The 18558-nt window shown below is 36.2% G+C and overlaps 1 protein-coding gene across 1 annotated transcript in view; it reads left to right on the top strand.

Annotated features, from left to right (window-relative positions):
• The window catches only part of LOC124616274 (zinc finger SWIM domain-containing protein 5-like), a 137465-nt gene extending 124120 nt beyond the window's left edge, over positions 1-13345 (top strand). The window contains exons 16-18 of the mRNA XM_047144577.1: positions 5525-5643; positions 5748-5966; positions 7803-13345. Of these exons, the coding sequence (XP_047000533.1) occupies positions 5525-5643; positions 5748-5966; positions 7803-8324 (860 nt within the window). The 3' untranslated portion in view covers positions 8325-13345. The remainder of the gene's footprint in view (positions 1-5524; positions 5644-5747; positions 5967-7802) is intronic.
• The last annotated feature ends 5213 nt before the right edge of the window (positions 13346-18558 follow it).

Below are 18558 nucleotides of genomic sequence, written 5' to 3'. Positions count from 1 at the left end.
CATGTCTATCCACAGGTCAGAAATTCCTGTAAATTATGGGCTGGTGGTTTGTGAGTGCAGAGCTGGCACCTGACAGCATCCCAGATGTGTTCCAGGACATCCAGATCAGGCAAATTTGATAGCCAGGGCATCAATGTGAGTTCACTATTGTGCTCCTCAAACTGCACTTGCATGATTCTGGTCTTGCAAAATGGACAGATATCCTGCTGGAAGATGATGTGAAGATATAAAACGTGAAGGGATGCAGATGGTCCACAGTACTCTTGACATAGTACACAGCTATCAAGGTGCCTTCAATTATTTCCACAGGTTCCATGAAAACCCCTAAGACTGTCCACCATGGCATGATACTGCCTCTACTGACCTGCATCCATGTTACACTGCATGTTTTGAGCAGCTATTCATCTGGATGACAGTCTTTCCAGGTTTTCTGTGGTTTTCCTAAATTGCTCTAGGCAAATGCCAGGATGCTTCCTTTGAAATGGCATGACCTATTTCTTTCCCTTTCTTGGAGCATTCAGAGCTTGTGTACTCCATCTCTAATGATCTTGATGTCACCATGATGTTAAACCCTAATCTTCCTTTCTTTTTTACAGCATATCTAGATATGATCATCAACTGGTGTAACAACAAATATGATTCATCCAGGTGACATGTTTTCATTGATCCATGCTTCAGTATTGATAATCCCATGTCCTCTGCAATTGGAAGTGACAAAGTTGCTGGGTCGGCATGGGAACACATATAATTGTCTGCTGTGGAAGTCTATGTTCAACCATGCATGTTAAACAGTGTGCTTTGAAACACTTGTGCTTGTGCTAGCATTGTATTCTGTCATCAGATTTGCCTGTACTTCTTTCCACAGCAAGCAAGTTACTGACTTTGACATTCTTTGATGAGGTATGAGCATCCAACATCTCATCGCCCACTCATGGTTTCAGTGTCCCTCAACCACTTCCCATTGATGCTGAACAGCTGAGCAGCTTTGCAGTTTATCAGTTGCTCATTCCCAGATATTGGGCATAACGATTTCCCCTTTGTCAAAGTTGTATATGTGAGCCTGTATTGTTGATAGAACATTTGTCTCTGCTCCACTTATATACATTCCCTATTGGGTCATGTGGCCACAACATCACCACACAAATGCAGTCACACAATGGACAATGGTCATAATGTTTTGATTCATCAGTATATGTGGTACTAAGAGCACTATTAGAAGCTATGAACTCTACAGCTACATAGATTGTGTTGTATATACAGGATTAAAGGCATCAGAGTCATTCTTAGAAAAAATCTGTTTACAATATTTTGCTTTAAAAGATGTCAGAATAAATAAGTGATAATATACAAGCCATGCCTGGAAAGTTAGTAACATCTTGGGAAATCTCAGAAAACCATTTTTTTCTAACCAAAGTTTATTTTTACAAGAAAGAGGATTTGTTAAACTATTTTCCTATAAGTTGCCACCCTTGTTCAGACATTTGTCATAGCAGGAAACAAACTTTTCTATGCCGTCTTCCTAGAAAGATGCTACTAGTTAAGACAAATACTGCTGAACACCGTTTATTGCATCATCACTGTCAAAGTGCCTTCCTTCAAAGTCATGCTTGAAGTTCAAGAACAAGTGATAGCCAAAAGTTGTGAGATCAGGACTGGATGGCATGTTATCAAACTGCTCCCAGTAGAATTGTTGGATAAAATTTTCAGTGATGCCAGCAAAATGGGAATGTGCATTGTCATGAAGCAACCAATGCACTGACTGAGCATTCCACACCTTTTGTTCTGAACTGAGCTCCAAAGTTTACTCAATGTTTCATGGTATTGTACTGCACTGACGGTTTCACCTCTGGGAAGGAACTCAACAGGCAGAGAGCCTTTTCTGTTCCAGAACACAGTTTATATGTTTTTTTTTTTAGGGGGGGAGGGGGTGTCATGAGTGCCTCCACTCCATAAACTGTTGTTTTGATTCTGGAGGAGTGACATGACAAACCCAGGTTCCATCAGTGATCACCATTCCATTTAAGAATTCACCTCCTTCATCACTGTGTTGGGAAAGAAATGTCAAAACACTGCCAAGTCACTTCACTTTTTGAACATGCAGTAGCGTTTACAGAACCTAAGAGGAACACAGTTTGCAAATATTTAAATGATTTGTGACAGTCTCGAGAAAAACAGTTTTTGATACCTGTGGAAACTTATCACAAAGCAGTCTTATAGTTAACTATCTGTTTTGACGAATTTTATCATTCACTTTCTCAGCGAAACCATTATTGACAACAAAAGGCCGCTCACTCTGCGCTTTGTCATGAACATTGGTTCATCCACCATTGAACTTTCTCACTCAGTTTCTCACCATTGCATGAGTCATTACATTTTCATCATAAATCTCTACAAGTTGATGGTGAATTTCAGCTGGCTTAACATTCTTTTTGTTCAAAAACCATATTACGCAACACATTTTGCTGTCAGCAGTTCTGAGATTCTCTTAAATGTTTTGAATGATCACTAACAAATCTAAACACAACACAGTTGGACTGTAATGGTGTCAGTGGAAAGAGAGTGAACCAGAGAGACAAGTTCAAATGTACATAACTGCGACACTAGTGCTGCAGTGATGGTAAAACAATATGGTACTTACTTTCTGGACTTGCGTCATACAAACAACATGACATGGTTATGAAAAAAAATGAATCATTGCATATGAAATGACTAGTTGATTCACATATGTATTATTGTGAATAAGTGTTGATAATATGACAGTGTGTGGAAAACAATCTCAAATAAAAGTGCTGATCAATGTTTAATTGTTGTTAGTTGTGTAATAATAACTGAGCATATGCTTATCATGTATCCATCTCTGTCTTTCTGCATAGTAAACACAATGGTTCTGCTACTCTGGCTGCGACCTCAGTTGGCTTTCTCACCTTTTAATGTAGCATATATGTAAATCATGAATCAATTGTTTCAAAATACTCACAAAAAATATCATTTCAGGATCTCATGTGTGAGGAAAGAGCTGTACAGTCATACCTCAATATAACGAATTTCATGGGACCATGAAAATTAAATTATTGTACTAGAGTTATTGTTTTAATGAGGTTTTTTTATCATGATGTGGAGCAAGGAGCCATGTTTTTGTGGCTGAGAAGTACATTAGTGTAATACTTTTATGATGAAAAATAACATTAAAAGACAAGTAATGAAACACATTTTGTTCACTTCATTTATTAATACTGTACCTGTAGAATATCTTACTTTTGTGTACAGACAGATTCACTTATTTTCCTTTGTTTCTTTTTTCTTAAAGATTCTCTTGTGTATGTTGTCTTTATCTCCTCTCACGCAATCAACTGTTGCGCTGTAATACAAGGGATTGAAGATGCTACTTGCTGAATGGTTTCCAACTGACCTATTAGCCCCATCAGTGGAGGGGGATTTGCACTTATCACTCCTTGACAATAGATTCGTTGGTATATGCTTCAAACATCAACACCTCATCATCCACTGACAAGTATTCAACTACTGAAGCATCTATGGTTTCACCAGTAACTGTTGAATAAATCTCCAGACCACTTTGAATATCATCCAGCGTTATTTCATCCACCACAACATTCTCACCAACATCTTCCCTTTCAGAAATTCTTTCATTTTTCCAGCAGTTCATAATCACATTAGACTGTACACTGTTCAGGAACTAGCAATCATGTCACAAGCCTGCTTCACATTGAAACTGTAGGGACTGCTCAGCTTTCTTTCAATGTTTGCGAACATGTGTTGAACTAAACGTGAATGGTATTTTATCTTAAAGTTCTTAATTACCCCCATATCTAGTGGCTGAAGAATCGAAGTACAGTTCAGGGGGAAGTAGCATAGTTCAACATTCTTCAGTGCTGGTATGTTGTTATGCGCACTACAATTATCCACCAGCAATGCAATTTTCTTATTCTTCATTGACATCTCTTTATCAACATAAGCAGCCACTCACCAAAAAGAGTAGACGTCATCCATGCTTTTCGATTTGCCTTGCAACTGACTGCAATAAAAGAAATCACATTTACAATACAACTGTAGCAAAACATTGCAGCTTGAGCTATACTGTTCTGAATTAAATTATAAATTAATGGAAGGTAAAATAAAATGTATGTGAGCTCTTACCTGTAAGCTTCTTACATTTTTGGAGCACTGTGGGTTTGCGGTTCGTCCGACCACCAGTGATGTCAGTGTGTGTGTCCCTGACGCATTTCTGCAGAGAAGAACAGTTAGGCATCCTTCAGGCTGCTTCCCTCCTTACACTTTTCTCCTCTAAAGGCCATCATCTTCTCTGGCATCAGTTGATAAAACGATCCTGTCTCATCTCCATTGCACAAGTTTTCAGGACTGTATTTTTTTTAACAGTTTACACATGGTGTTTATCCTCCAAAATTGTGCATCACCTAAAGGTGCTGAATTTTCTTCTCCTGAAATCACTTTAAAAATGATCCAATGCCTGTCCTTAAAGCTTTGCAACCATCTGTTACTTGCCTTATAAATAGAAATGCCAAGCAACTTAGTGATAGCTAAGGCTTTTTGACATATCAACAGACCATTAATTGATACATTCTGTGCATGCATCTCATTAAACCACCACAGTGTAGCACTGTCCACATTGTTAGCAACAGCTGTCTTCATTCTTTTTCTTGAAGGGTTAAATTTGCCACCTACAAAACTTTCTTCAATTACTTTTCATTTTTTAAGAAATGTAGCTGATATTGATTGTACAAGTCTGTACTTCCTCGCCACATCTACTTGTTTCATTCCATTATCGATGTCTTTGAAAATCTCCATTTTTGTCTCCAACCTTATTTGTTTCCGAGTTCCAGCAACTGTCCAAATCTTACTCAAGTCCAAAGCGTTTACATCAATTAAAAACATTCACAGATTCCAAAATCATGGAAATAAGCTGCATGAGAGCCCAGCAAAACATTTCTGTCTGCTACTGAAGCTCAACAATGAACAAACTAAACACTCATTCAAACAAAGGAACTCTTTGATGTTTGCTGCTCAGCACAGCTCGCCTGCTGCTGTATGCTATTGTCTTTACAACTAGAATAAATACAGTACTGTAGCATGCAGTGAAGCTTCTGGAAATAAAGTGCTGAAAGTGTAGTAGCTAAATAAACAATACCTACGGCTATAGTGAACTCCTTAGAAGCAGGAAATATTAATTCCCCAAAATTTGTTGCTAAATTTACTTCATCATTGTAATGAGGGGTAATTAACATGGTACATATAGGAAATCAGCGGGGGCCATATAAAATTATTGCTGTACCTGGGTTTATCGTTGTATAGGTAATCATTATATGGAGGTTTGACTGTATATTTTTTTAAATAAATTGCTATATTTGTTTGGACACCATTTCTTTATTCCTGTGTAATATTTGATACATTTTATTAATTATAGGGGTTAGCATAATCACTTTCAACATGGATGAAACTATTTGTTATTTATGTTACCAGTCAGTAAAAAAAATGTCTGAATTTTCAGGCCCTGTTGCTACCACTATAATGTCCCACAGCACTATTATGAGACTAAATCTGTCCTATGCTCAGCAAGAAGAGCTCTCAAGTTGTGCCAGAAATCTAGCACTGCAGTGTGCTACAAAAGTAAGTTACGGTTCTATTCTATAAACATGAAACATTTGTTGTCTTGGAATGTGTTGCAAGTTCAGTTAAATGCAAGAATCTAATGTCACTATTCTTGTTTTCAGGATCCACCAAACTGTGCCTTGAATGCATTAACATTATGTGAAAATGAAGCTCTGGCCTTTGAGACTGCATATCAAATTGTTATCGACGCTGCATCTCATATCATGACTTCATCACAGCTATTCACAATTGCACGATACATGGAACACAGAGGCTATCCTACCAGGGCTTATAAACTAGCAATGTTGGCAATGAAAAATGTCCATCTTGCATACAACCAGGTAATGTCAGCATATCCTCCAAATATATGGTGGGCCCAATAGGACCAGACGAGGTACAACCAGTCAATGTTGCTTTTGATGGTTGGCCTTCCTTTGTGTCCAGATTCGTTTCATCCTTTCAGAATGAAGTCTTTATTAGACTATGGTGTTCCAGTCTGTTTTTTAATTTCCCTCTGACCAACTTTCCAATCAAATATCTTTTGTCTGAATGTTTTTCTGTCTGTAACATCTGCTTGAGTTACACCGGCTACTTTATGACCTTCCTTAATCACAGCGATCCATTCAATTGGCTCAGTTTCGGCCTTACTTCTGTCTTCACAGAATTCCACCATTTCTTTTGTCAGCCTAATGGGTGCCATTCTTTTAATGTGCCCATGAAATTTGTCTTCGTTTTCTCATGTCACAATGTATGCTAGTGTATACTTGTATTTCCTTATTACTTCTCAGCCTATAAGTTTCTTCATCAATAATTTCGGGGCCTAATATTTTCCTAATCACCTTTTCTCCTTTCTTTTGAATTTCTTCAATATCCCTTTTTCTATTTAAAATTAAAGTTTCTGTTCCATAAAGACATTCAGGTTTATGATTTCCCATAAGTATTTGAATTGAGAAACACTTTTTATTTTTTCATACTTCATGTTCAAAAACTTTGCTGCTTATTTGTTGCATGTCATATATTCTGTTTTTTTAAATGATATTTACAGTGCTACTTTTTCCGCAACTTCTTTAAGAGCAGTAAAAAAATTTTTTTTTTTTTTTGAGTTGTGGTAATATTAATAGTTAAAATTGCCATATCATCTGCAAAGGTGAGGCCGTCTACGCTAATATTATTACTACCTAATGTGATTGATCAATTTATAGTTTGACTGGACTTTCTCTCTCCTTTTCCAAAATACAGTTAAACAGTAAGGGGGAGAGTGCATCTCCCTGTCTAACACCAGTCTTTATATCAAATGGTTGAGAAATTTCTCCCATGAACTTAACTTTAGAGCTAGTGTTGGTTAATATTTCCTTAATCAATGTTAGAACTTTATTATCTAGCCTTTGTTCCTTTAAAATTTGGAAAAGATATTGTTATTTTTCCATGCTTGTTTTTAGTTGCTAGTACTTTACAGCCAGTGTGTTGTTTTGTTATGCTGTACTTACTATGATACTCAAAACTGAATTATTGATTGCTTACTCTCATTCTATCAGTGAGCTATAGGGATAGCTCAAAAATACAGCCAGTTTAATTGGTTGGGGAAAGGAAATATATGAACCTGCTCATGAATGAATATACTGCTTATAAACAAGTGTAAAACAAAATGCAGCTACAGTAATATTTGCTTGAAGTCACTTGTAACACAAAATTTATTAATTTAAAATGAAGGTTAGGTAAAACTAAAGACAGTTTTAGATAGGATGGGTTTCTAAAATCCAAAAGACATAAGTAGTGAAAATGATATCCATCTTTTTTTTACTGCAACCTCACGTAACAATGAGGGGCAAAAGCAGGTATCATCAAAACATGTAGAGCTGTTAATGCCAGTTACCACAGATGTTGCTTTACCAGTGAAGAAAACTGCACTCGGTGAAATACTTTTTTTAAAGTTTAATCTAATTAAGACAGAAAAAGACAAGCAATAGTTGTTGTATAACAGCTGCTGCAAAAGATAGCCACCATTAATAAACATGTTAGTATTTCTTACACTTTAATACTGGTGATTACTCTTTTTCCTAAAAAAAAGAACTATCATTTCTTAAAGAAGGAAATTAAAAAGGAAGAAAGCAGTGCTTATGTGTACCTTGCAGCTGCATTTTTTTTTAAATAATGTGTGAATACTGCCTCTTTTTCAGGACACGCATCCAGCAATAAATGACATCCACTGGGCCTGCGCACTGAGCCATTCACTCGGAAAATCGGAACTCACGAACATGATACCATTACTGGTCAAGAACGTTCAGTGTGCTACAGTGCTGTCGGACATACTACGCCGCTGCTCAATGACTGCTCCAGGAATGTCCTGCCCACATCCTGCTCCTGATGGGACAAAGCACCACCACCACCATCACCACCACAGAGGGGGGAATAGAGGAAGCTGTGGCGGCGGTATGAAACCATTGTCTTATGACAGGCCACCCCTGCGTCAGCTGCTGGAAGCTGCAGTTGCAGCATATGTAGCCACCACACATTCAAGGCTCACTCATATTTCACCCCGGCACTATGGTGACTTTATAGACTTCTTGGGTAAAGCCAGAGACACATTTATACTAGCCCATGATGGGCATGCTCAGTTCACGCAGCTTGTTGAAAATATGAAAGTGGCATACAAAGGCAAAAAGAAACTTATGTTTCTTGTAAAAGAAAGGTTTGGCTGATCATAATCAAAGCAGAAACTCATGAGTAGATTATTTTTTTGTGTTTGCATATGTTTATTATCTTGCCCGGTAGAAATTTATTATTCAGAAAAATGTGGAAATATTGGTATTGCTTATTTTGTTTGTACGATAAATTTTGATTTCGTTGGAGAAAGAAAGTGTCTGCTTTGCAGCTGGGTTATTATTTACATAAAAATTGTGCTAATGTCTGCATTTGACAATGGTAGTAAATCATCATCATCATTATTTTATTTTCCATTTGTTCTCTAGATTATGCAAAAGTGTACTGTGGGAAAAGAGTGAATTCAAGGAAGAATGAAAGCTGAGTCCTTATACTTGCCTTATATTTGAGATTTGCATGTAATGTCTTGCATAACAGACAGTTTGCATGACTGTAATACATATTCTACTCATTTCCTTCTAAGCATTCTTCAATGTGAGAAAAAAATTAGAGAACAATTTTTTATAACTGACTTTTACATACTCTGCACAGTCCACATGACAGAGATAGCTAAACTGTCTGTAAAAAAAAATAAATAATTATAATAATATTTTGGATTACCGTTTGATGAAGTGATTTCCTTTCACTTTTAACAATTCTAGCACATGGAATGAGCTGAAAATGAGTTCTTCCCATACTGAATTTTTTAATTTTGTGCTTAGAAGACCTAGTTTCCTCTGTTATGGCAATTTCTCGCAGATTCTGGCAAATGATTAGAAAAGCCTTTGAAAGCAGATCATTATGGTAGTAGGCATACTCTTACAGTGACAGTGACTGAAAAAGACACATAGTGACTGATTGAACATATTGTAAGTCAGATGACCCACGTGAAGTGCTACAGTTCTTGTGGTTGCTCCAGTCATCTCACTGACATGGACTAAGACTGCTTCATGTTAGGCTCAAGGACAACTGCTGAGCCAGAAGGAAAAGAAATAAAAGGGAGATGATGATTATCTTCATTGTGACAGTTCCAAGGTTTGTAGTTCCATGATTTTGTTGTCACTGCTCTTTTAGTATCTTTCAGTTTTGAAACATTTTAATTATGAAGTGACGGAACATTTAAATTTCTTTACTGCCAAAATCCCTAAACTCATTCTTCTGAAACTATTGGTATTCTGGAAGTCAGGATTTAAAAATGTGTTACACCTTTCTATAACTTTGATACTGTCACCACCCACTCCTCATGATCAGACAAAATGTTCTGATCTTCTGGTCCACATTACTAGTGACCAACTGACTTCCAATACAACCAATGTTTAGTTGAAGAAATTTTCTGAGAGTTAAGAAATAAAATACAAGATCAGTATCTGTTTCTCTGCAACAAGTGAAAAATATTAATCCCAAATCCCTCTTAATTATGTGTCAGCCTGCTTGAAAGGCTACTCACAATTGCAGTGAACTGTAATCACAACATTTACAGGTCTTTTTTCACATGTTATTTATGTAAAATCTGATGCTCATAATCTAACACTAACACTTTACTGGGATGACTTAAAACACTTAGAATTAAATATGGGGCCACATCACAGTAGATATTCTACGTGCTGTGTTAGATTTTTTACTAGCATTATCACACAATGAGGACTCATCATGAAATTCTTCTAATTTATGATGTAGGTGTTCCTAGTGTCCATTGGCGGGTCTAATGGCAAGCCGCTACTTAATTAAACTTACCTGACTGGTGGTTTTTTTACTCAATTTGAACTTTTCCTCATTTTTTGAGAACTGTAAACACATGCTGATGAGACATTTTTGGTCCTTTTAATAATGTACAAAATGATAGGAAAAGTGATTCTGATATTATTTTTCTGAAGAATGAAAAAAAAAAAAATAATAATATTCTGAAGAGTATAGGAAAATAATTTGTTGTTGCCAGCAACTTTTACCACACTGGTGTTTGATTCACTTTAGAGAGGCTGAGCCTAAAAGTGAAAATTCTAACTATGGCTTCTTATTTGTCTTTGAAGCTATTGACTAAAAAGTAATACCAAAAGCACTAGAACATTAACAAATTGATAATAGCTAAAAATAATATTTAAAGTACATTAACTGTCCTTAACAAAATTATATCAGCTGGTATAAAGCTGAAGCACTACCAATATTAACACACATTTGCTGAAAAATTGCTTGCATTGTATAACTGATCACCAAATATCTAAACAATAAAAAAACCACTATGGCTCAGTTTAGCAAATATTATGCTGTAACTGAAAAGCACCACTGGATCTCAAGAGATGGACTGTGTTAATGTTAGGCAATGCTAACATAGGTGTGTGAAACATGCTGAGTGCAAGTGGATATGAAGATCGTCAATAAAATTTTTATGTATTATTTGTATATATGATTATGCAAACATGTAAAAATATTATTCTTATGTTCTGTGTTTTTGTATGTGATATTTATGTTTACAACCAAAGATCGTTATTTGTAAGATGACTAGTATAAGATTAAAAACTTTTTAAAATTACATTTCATACCAAAATGTCCTTGGAGCATAAACTTGTTTTGCAAACCAGTTTTGGTCTTCAGGAATTTTACTGTATCAGGCTTCCTATTCTATATAATAGTAACTATTTCCATATTTTCAAGTACAAAATAATAATATCAGACTAAAAGCATTGACAAAAGCTTTATATAATCATCATTGTCAATTGCAGAATTCCGTAAACTACCTCTGTCGGTGATGTAGTCATGTAGCTTTCTCTTCCCTTAGTTATTTATTGTACAAATTGTTTTAATTCTCTTTCTTTATGTAATTATGTTATTTGTTATTATGCAATAGGTATTCTGCAGAAAGTCAAGATAAATGTTAAATTAATCTGTGAACAAGAAATTGCTTTGAAGTTCAGTATGCTATGAAATATGCTAATAGAGGAGGTTTACTAAATTTTTCCTCAAAAGTAAAATGCAGGAGCCATTGAAATTGATAATAAGTACCCATAATGTGTATAATAAAATCTGAGTCTTGATGAATTTCTCATACGCTTCACATCTACAAAGCAAGTTTTGGCAGATATCAGTGAAGCAGTAAAACTCCTTTAAGTTTTGCATATTAATGGTATCTGAACTTCTTGGCAAAATATGATGCCAAGGATATGTGTGCCCATCCATAAAACAATTTATAACACAAAATTTAATAGTATTTATTCATTAGAGAATAATTTCTACTATAATGACTTCAAACTGATACTTCTGAAAACAAATATAGCAATAGTAGACAAATGAACTGCTTTGTAAAAGTATTTTATTAATATGTTAATAGCTCAAGTGTTTCTCATGAAGTTAAAGCAAATACATTACACATAATAGCAATTGTTTATATACTGTGGTGGCAATATCTGTACAAAAATAGTCTGCTATTGTGACAGCTATCTGCTTAGGTATCACTTGTGAACAAGTTTATATTAAAATGATTTTAAAAGTATATTTATATATAAATATAATTTATTTACCAGTTTACTGTTTTTTGTTAATTACAGAATATGAGAATTTGTGTCATGGTCATAAAATTGAAAGTCCAGTTACTCTGTTTTTAAACTGGTAAATGTCTCTGCTGTAGAATAATTTACCAGTACAAATGAGCAGACTCCAAATACAAAAGTGCAGCTTGAATTCTGAATACTTAATTTTTATAATAAATACCATAAACATAGTCTTATGGTATCTTAGGGCCATAAATGATGACCAATGCCCAAAGCTTGGTCCCTGTCTCATATGTTCACTTTTCAAATACAACAGCAATATGTACGCCATTTTGATTGAGAATAATTGAAGTTAAAACAGCTGAAAGACACATTTCAAATGAAAATAAGTGTCAAATATTTCTCTGCAATAAAACCATCTACTGAATGAATCAGTCCATCTGCTGAATCTCAATCACAGGGCATCTCAGTATGGATTCGTACATTAATCAGCAGAAGTAAGCATACATAACCACTGTATATTATTAAACACAATTTTGCCTCTGTAATAACAGTTTCAAAACATGGATTCTCTCTCACTACACCAGTAACAGTGATCAGTGCTGGATTTAGGACATAATTTTTGTGGTCATGTTTTAAATGATCCAATTCTTTAATTAATATGTGCTAAATATCAAATGCTACAGCACACCAGTATTAAAGAGACTTAGAAATGAGATGAGTTATAAGGCAACTGGATAGAATTTCATAAAAATTTTTGTTTGAGAAAACTTTTTTGCAGTTGTAGCGACACAGCTATGTGTAAATTTATATGAAATAACTAAATGTGCTTGTTAAGTATGAATGGCATTGTACATATGTACATACATAAATTTTGTTTTGCAATTTTGTGTGTTTCAAGATTACATTATCTTTTGCCACCATCATTTTAGTTACACAAAAGATTTATGTGTAAATACATATATTTTTACTACTAGGTATTAAGTTTTTGACGTGGCATCTTTTGTGTTGGCTGTTTAATTGTTCCTGGAAATAATATAATACAATTTATGAGTCATATAATTGTGTGTCTGTGTGTGTGTGTGTATATGTATATAAACAAATATCTATAGAAGCATTGTGTAATTGACTTTTGGAATAGCGTAAGTTGGAATAATTGTAAAGTCAAATAAATGTGCAGTGCTGCCTTTTCTTATAATCATTCCATTTTGTATCTGGCAATGGCCAACATTGACACTTTGTTTAGATACTATTATTTTGCTTACTTTTGACTGTATGTAGCTATGTTTATCAGTGTAAGCTTACTGTGGGTCAGAAGATGGAGCATAACATCTTTCCACTCCCAAGGATTTCAGCAGATCATTAATGGAAAGTTGTCTGAATCATAGAAATTCATTGCAGTCTTCCTTACTGAACAGAAAACAGTGCCAAGGTGATAAAAGTTGTTCAGTGTGGTTTCTCTTGTCTTACGTTATAAAGAGACATGCATATTTTGATTGCATCACCCAATCTCATATTTATTTATAATTTTGTATTACCAAGTTTGTAGAGTGTCAAATGTTCTTGTAATACTGTAGACAGTGCACATGTATGTGAGTGATCTGTTGTGATAATATATTTAGTTATTTAGTTGTTAAACATGCCTCCTTTAAAACGTAATTCTGTGTTCATAATTCTCTCGCTTGATATGGCTCAAAAATCCCAAGCCCCTTGATATATTTCACACAACACAGCTGAATGTGAGAAATGATCCATTTATGTTCTGAACTTGGTTAGGGATGACATAACATGTCCTGTGTATTTCACATCTGTAAGGGATTTCACACTGCACGAACTGTGCTTCCTGATTTAGTGACATCTGATGTTAGTAGCTGCATATTATCTTTACTTGCACACTACACAAATTTAAAATAAGGTAGGACCTTATTCAGTGCTCATTAAAGTAGTACCTTCTTGCAATGATGAGACATAAAAATGACAGATGCGCACATAAAGTGCCCATTTCTTAAAAGAGTCAGGCAGACTGACAGTTGAGGGACAGTAATATATTATAACATTGTGAAGAAGAGAACTGTGGGGGAAGAGAACCAAATATATTCCAGGATTGGATGGAAACACAGTTTTATGTCAAACTGGTGAAAAACTGGATCAGAGTAATGCCAGTCAGAACAATTTTGCTGAATGCTCCTTTACGTTTCAGAACATAACCTCATATAGATGCTGCATAAATAAAGGGTGTAATAAGGAAAATATCAAGGGTGCACACACAGCTTCATCCATTGTTAGTAACCAATTCAGCATAAACCAGTCCGTGCAAATTGCAAACTTCCCTCTGCCAAGTGAATACCTGTTATATGTTGGTCATACGAATCAACAGCTCAAGGTTATCATCTCCATATGATCAGACTTAAGGTTGTTACTGATGTGTATAAGTTCGTGAAAAGCTGGAATGTAATGAATTGGTACTGAGGAATGTGTTTTGTGGTAAAGATATTGTTCATTGAATGTTGACATGCATCTCCCAATAATATAGGTGTCAGGCAGTTCAAGAGAAAATTTTGACTCAGCAACACTTATCATATTAATCACATTAAAATTTGATCACATTAACACTGATAGATTTTGAAAGAGAAAACTTCCTTCTTCAGACACACACCACCACAGGAATACCTCATCAAATAAAATATACAAATTGATACATAAAAAGGTTTTAAGTCAAAAGTGTCTTCCAATACTTTTCCATGGCAGTCTTATTGTTGACTACCAGCTCCATCATGAAAATACTGTATGTTAATCTGTGCAATGTACTTGGTCAACAACATTTATTACTTTGCTTCTAGCAGCTTATCTTCCTATGCATCCAATACACTGGGACTAAGGCTTATACCAAATGCACACACCTGCTGCTCAGCAGAACCACCACATGTTTGTAGTAAACTGTGAAGCAGCTACTCACCAAATATAGACTTGTGAAACTAATAAAAGATTACATTGTCATACATAAGTTCAGTATACCACTGTTGTTGTTGTAGCATTCTTCAGCCCAAAGACTGGTTTTATGCAGCTGTCCAAACAACTTTATCCTATGCAAGCTTTTTCATCTTCGAATAGATGCTGCAACCCACATTCATTTGAACTAGCTTACTGTAGGCCTTTCTTCATTTCCCTTTGCAATTTTAGCCCCTCCACTGCCCCCCTTCCCCCTCTCATAAACTCTCTCTCTCTATCTCTCTCTCTCTCTCTCTCTCTCTCTCTCTCTCTCTCTCTCCCTCCCCCCTTCAATACTAAACTGACAATTCCTTGAAGTCTATGAATGTGTCCTATCAATCGAACCCATCTTTTAGTCAAATTATGTCACAAATTTCTTTTATCACCAATTCTTTCCAGTACCTCCTCATTAGTTATGCAACCTACCCGATTACTCTTTCACATTCTACTGTGGAACCACATTTTAAAATCTTCTATTCTCGTCTGAACTGTTTGCACAGTGCACATTTCACTTCTGTACAGGGCACACTCCTGAGAGATGCCTTTAGAAAAGACATTTTAACACTTAAATTTATTTTTGCTCTTAACAAATTTGTCCTCTTCAGAAACAATTTTCTTGTCATTGCTAGTCTAAATTTCATATCTTATCTACTTTGACAGTCATCAGTTGTTTTACCGAACAAATAACAAAATTCATCTACTGCTTTTAGTGTCTTGTTTCCCAATCTGTTCCCTTATTTAGCTTTTGTTAATGTTCATCTTATATCCTTCTTTCAAAACACTGTCCATTCTGTTCATCTGTACTTCAGAGTCCTTTGCTGTGTCTCACAGGATTACATTGACATCAGCAAACCTCAAAGGTTTTATTTCTTCACCCTGAACTTTAATTTCTCTTCCAGTTTTTTCTTTGGCTTCCTTTCCTGCTTTCTCAATGAACAGATTGAATAATGTTGAGAATACCCTATAACCCTGTCTCACTCATTTCAAAACAACTGAAGCATTTCGTTCCCTTCGGCTCTTCCATCTGGCTTCTGTATAAGTTGTAAACAACCTTTCACTCCATGTATTTTACCATTGCTACCTTCAGTATTTCCAACAGTGTATTCCAGTCAGCATTGTCAAAAGCTTTCTCTAAGTCTACAAAACATACGAAAAATAGGTTAAACTTCCTTTAACATATCATCTAAGATACATTGTAGGGTCAGTATTGCTTGATATGTTCCAATGGTTCTACAGAGCCCAGAAATATCTTCCCCAAGGTCAGCTTTGACCAGTTTTTCCATTCATCTATAAATAATTTGTGTCAATTACTACATTCTTCTTGAAGTCCGAGAGTATTTTGTCTGTCTCATGTATCTCACACACCAGGTGCAACAGTTTTGTCATGGCTGGTTTTCCCAAGGATATCAGCAGCTCTAAATGAATGTTATCTATTCCAGGGGCCTTTTTTTTTTTTTTTTGCGCTCTGCTCTGGCAGTGTCGTATCTCCCATCATCTGTTTCCTCTTCTCTTTCTGTAATATTACCTTCAAGTTCATTTCCCTTATATAGCCCACTTGTGTGTTTCTTCCACATTTCAGCTTTCCTATCTTTGCTTACAAGAGAAACTCCTCATTGCATCCCCTTCAGATTTAGTGGTGAGAGGGCTGAGTGCACAGCCTGTCAAAAACTTAACACAGATCAAGCATGGAAACAGGAAGAAGATGTACTGAACTGTGAAAAAAAAGCAAAATAGAAACAGTGAATGGTCCAAGGACCACAAGTGCAATATTGAGCAGCACCTAATAGCAATGGTGTCATGGTTTAATGGTCATGGTGTTGTACTGACATGCAGGTGAGCTGTGTTCAATCCTCCCTCATGCTATTTTTTTTCTTTTATTCAAATTTTTATCTGTGTTATGGTGTAATGTCCTTTTGCGACCGCGAGGTATAATGACAGTTGATTCTGCGCAACTGCATTCCATTTTGGAAGTTCTGAATCTTGAATTCCTTTGTTGTAACTCAGTTCACACCTGTTTATTTACTGTTTTCATTTGTGTGAGACGTCTATGTTGAAGAATGAGATTTTCACTCTGCAGCGGAGTGTGCGCTGATATGAAACTTCCTAGCAGATTAAAACTATGTGCCGGACCGAGACTCGAACTTGGGAGCTTTGCCTTTCACGGACCAGTGCTCTACCATCTGAGCTACCCAAACATGACTCACGCCCCATCTTCACAGCTGGCAGAAGTAAAGCTGTGAGGATGGGGCATGAGTCATACTTGGGTAGCTCAGATGTAGAGCACTTGCCCACGAAAGGCAAAGGTGCAGAGATCGAGTCTCGGTCTGGTACATAGTTTTAATCTGCCACGAAATTTCATGTCTATGTGGTTACTCATCAGCTGTCATTTTTCATCATATTTACTTGCAATGGTAATGTAGCTTTACCACGTGACTAATATTCTATAATCAATGTATAGTATGACAACTGCCAAGACTACAGAATGAGAACAAATATTTCAGTGACTGGATGGAGCGTTCATAATGTTATAAAAAATAAAAATAAACGGCATGAGACATGTGTGAACATGGTTCGCCCATATGGTAGCCCAACACATAACCATCTCCCCACAACACCGTTGCTATGGTGCGCTCCTAATAATGCTCTTATCGTTCTTGTACCCTCTTTCTGCTCCCCCCCCCCCCCTCCCTCCCCCCCGCACCCCCCCACACACACACACAGTTCAGTACACCTTCTTCCTGTTTTCATGCTTGATCTGTATTCAGTTTTTGATGGACTGTCCACTGGGCCCTCTTACCACGAAATCTGAGGAGGGTGCAATGGGGAGTTTCCCTTGTTAATATTGGTTTTCCATCTGAGCTCTTGATATTCATATAGCTGCTTCTCTTGTTTCCAAAGGCCTCTTAGGTTTCCTACAGGTGGCATCTACACTTTAATACAAAAAAGATGATACACTGTGAAGGAATTATCTGAATGGGATGGAAATCGATAGATGTGATGTACATGTACAGATGATATCCCTCAGGCGGACATCCAACGACCCTGTTCAATGAATGCCAAGCCGAATAAGCTGAACATCATTTGGAATGAGCAGATCATCCTGGTTTAAAGTTCTTATGGCTTTCCTGAATTGCTGAAGGCTTTGAAAGGAACTTGAATAGTTTCCATGCCCATCCTTCTCCAGTCTCAGTCTGTTTTCAATCTCTACCAAAAACGTTGTTATAGGACTTTAAACTCAAATCTCACTTTTTCTTTAACCATATTTGGAAAGACGCCTACTGACCACATAGTTCATTAGATTAATAGTGTCTCGTAGTGACAATGTTACACTGTAGTTGTTACAAAAGTCACCAAGAAAACATTGTATGGGCATTAATGTTGATAACTGGCATCCATTTGTGGCTGATATCTTCCCTATTCAAAATGACATTTTCAGTGGAGCAAGGTGTCCGTGCCAGAGGGCAAGAATTTTGGTACAGTTTTTTGAGGACTATGCTGAATAACTGGATTGTTGTGGCACCCAAAGTCAAAAGTACAACATATGGCATGTTGTGCGATCTATCCGAGAGCATTCTTGGCATCGAACAAGATATATTAGCTATTTCTGTGCTTCTGTATTAATAAACTGTTGGTTTATAGCCATAATATTGTGCACCCACTGCCCAGTGAGATAATTCCACAAACATGATGCTTACAGAGTCTTCAACAAAATAAAGAAATAAGAGCTTACCAGTTGGTGAAGAAGGAAAGGGGGGAGGGGGAGGAAGTTGGTTTACACACAGTAAGTACTAAACTTGCTATGGCATCAAAGCTGTACATAGCA

This window comes from Schistocerca americana, chromosome 5 (genome assembly GCF_021461395.2).
Source record: "Schistocerca americana isolate TAMUIC-IGC-003095 chromosome 5, iqSchAmer2.1, whole genome shotgun sequence".
NCBI classification, from domain to species: Eukaryota; Metazoa; Arthropoda; class Insecta; order Orthoptera; family Acrididae; genus Schistocerca; species Schistocerca americana.
Note: the sequence above shows the minus strand (reverse complement) of the source record. Positions and strands in the feature narration are given on the sequence as shown.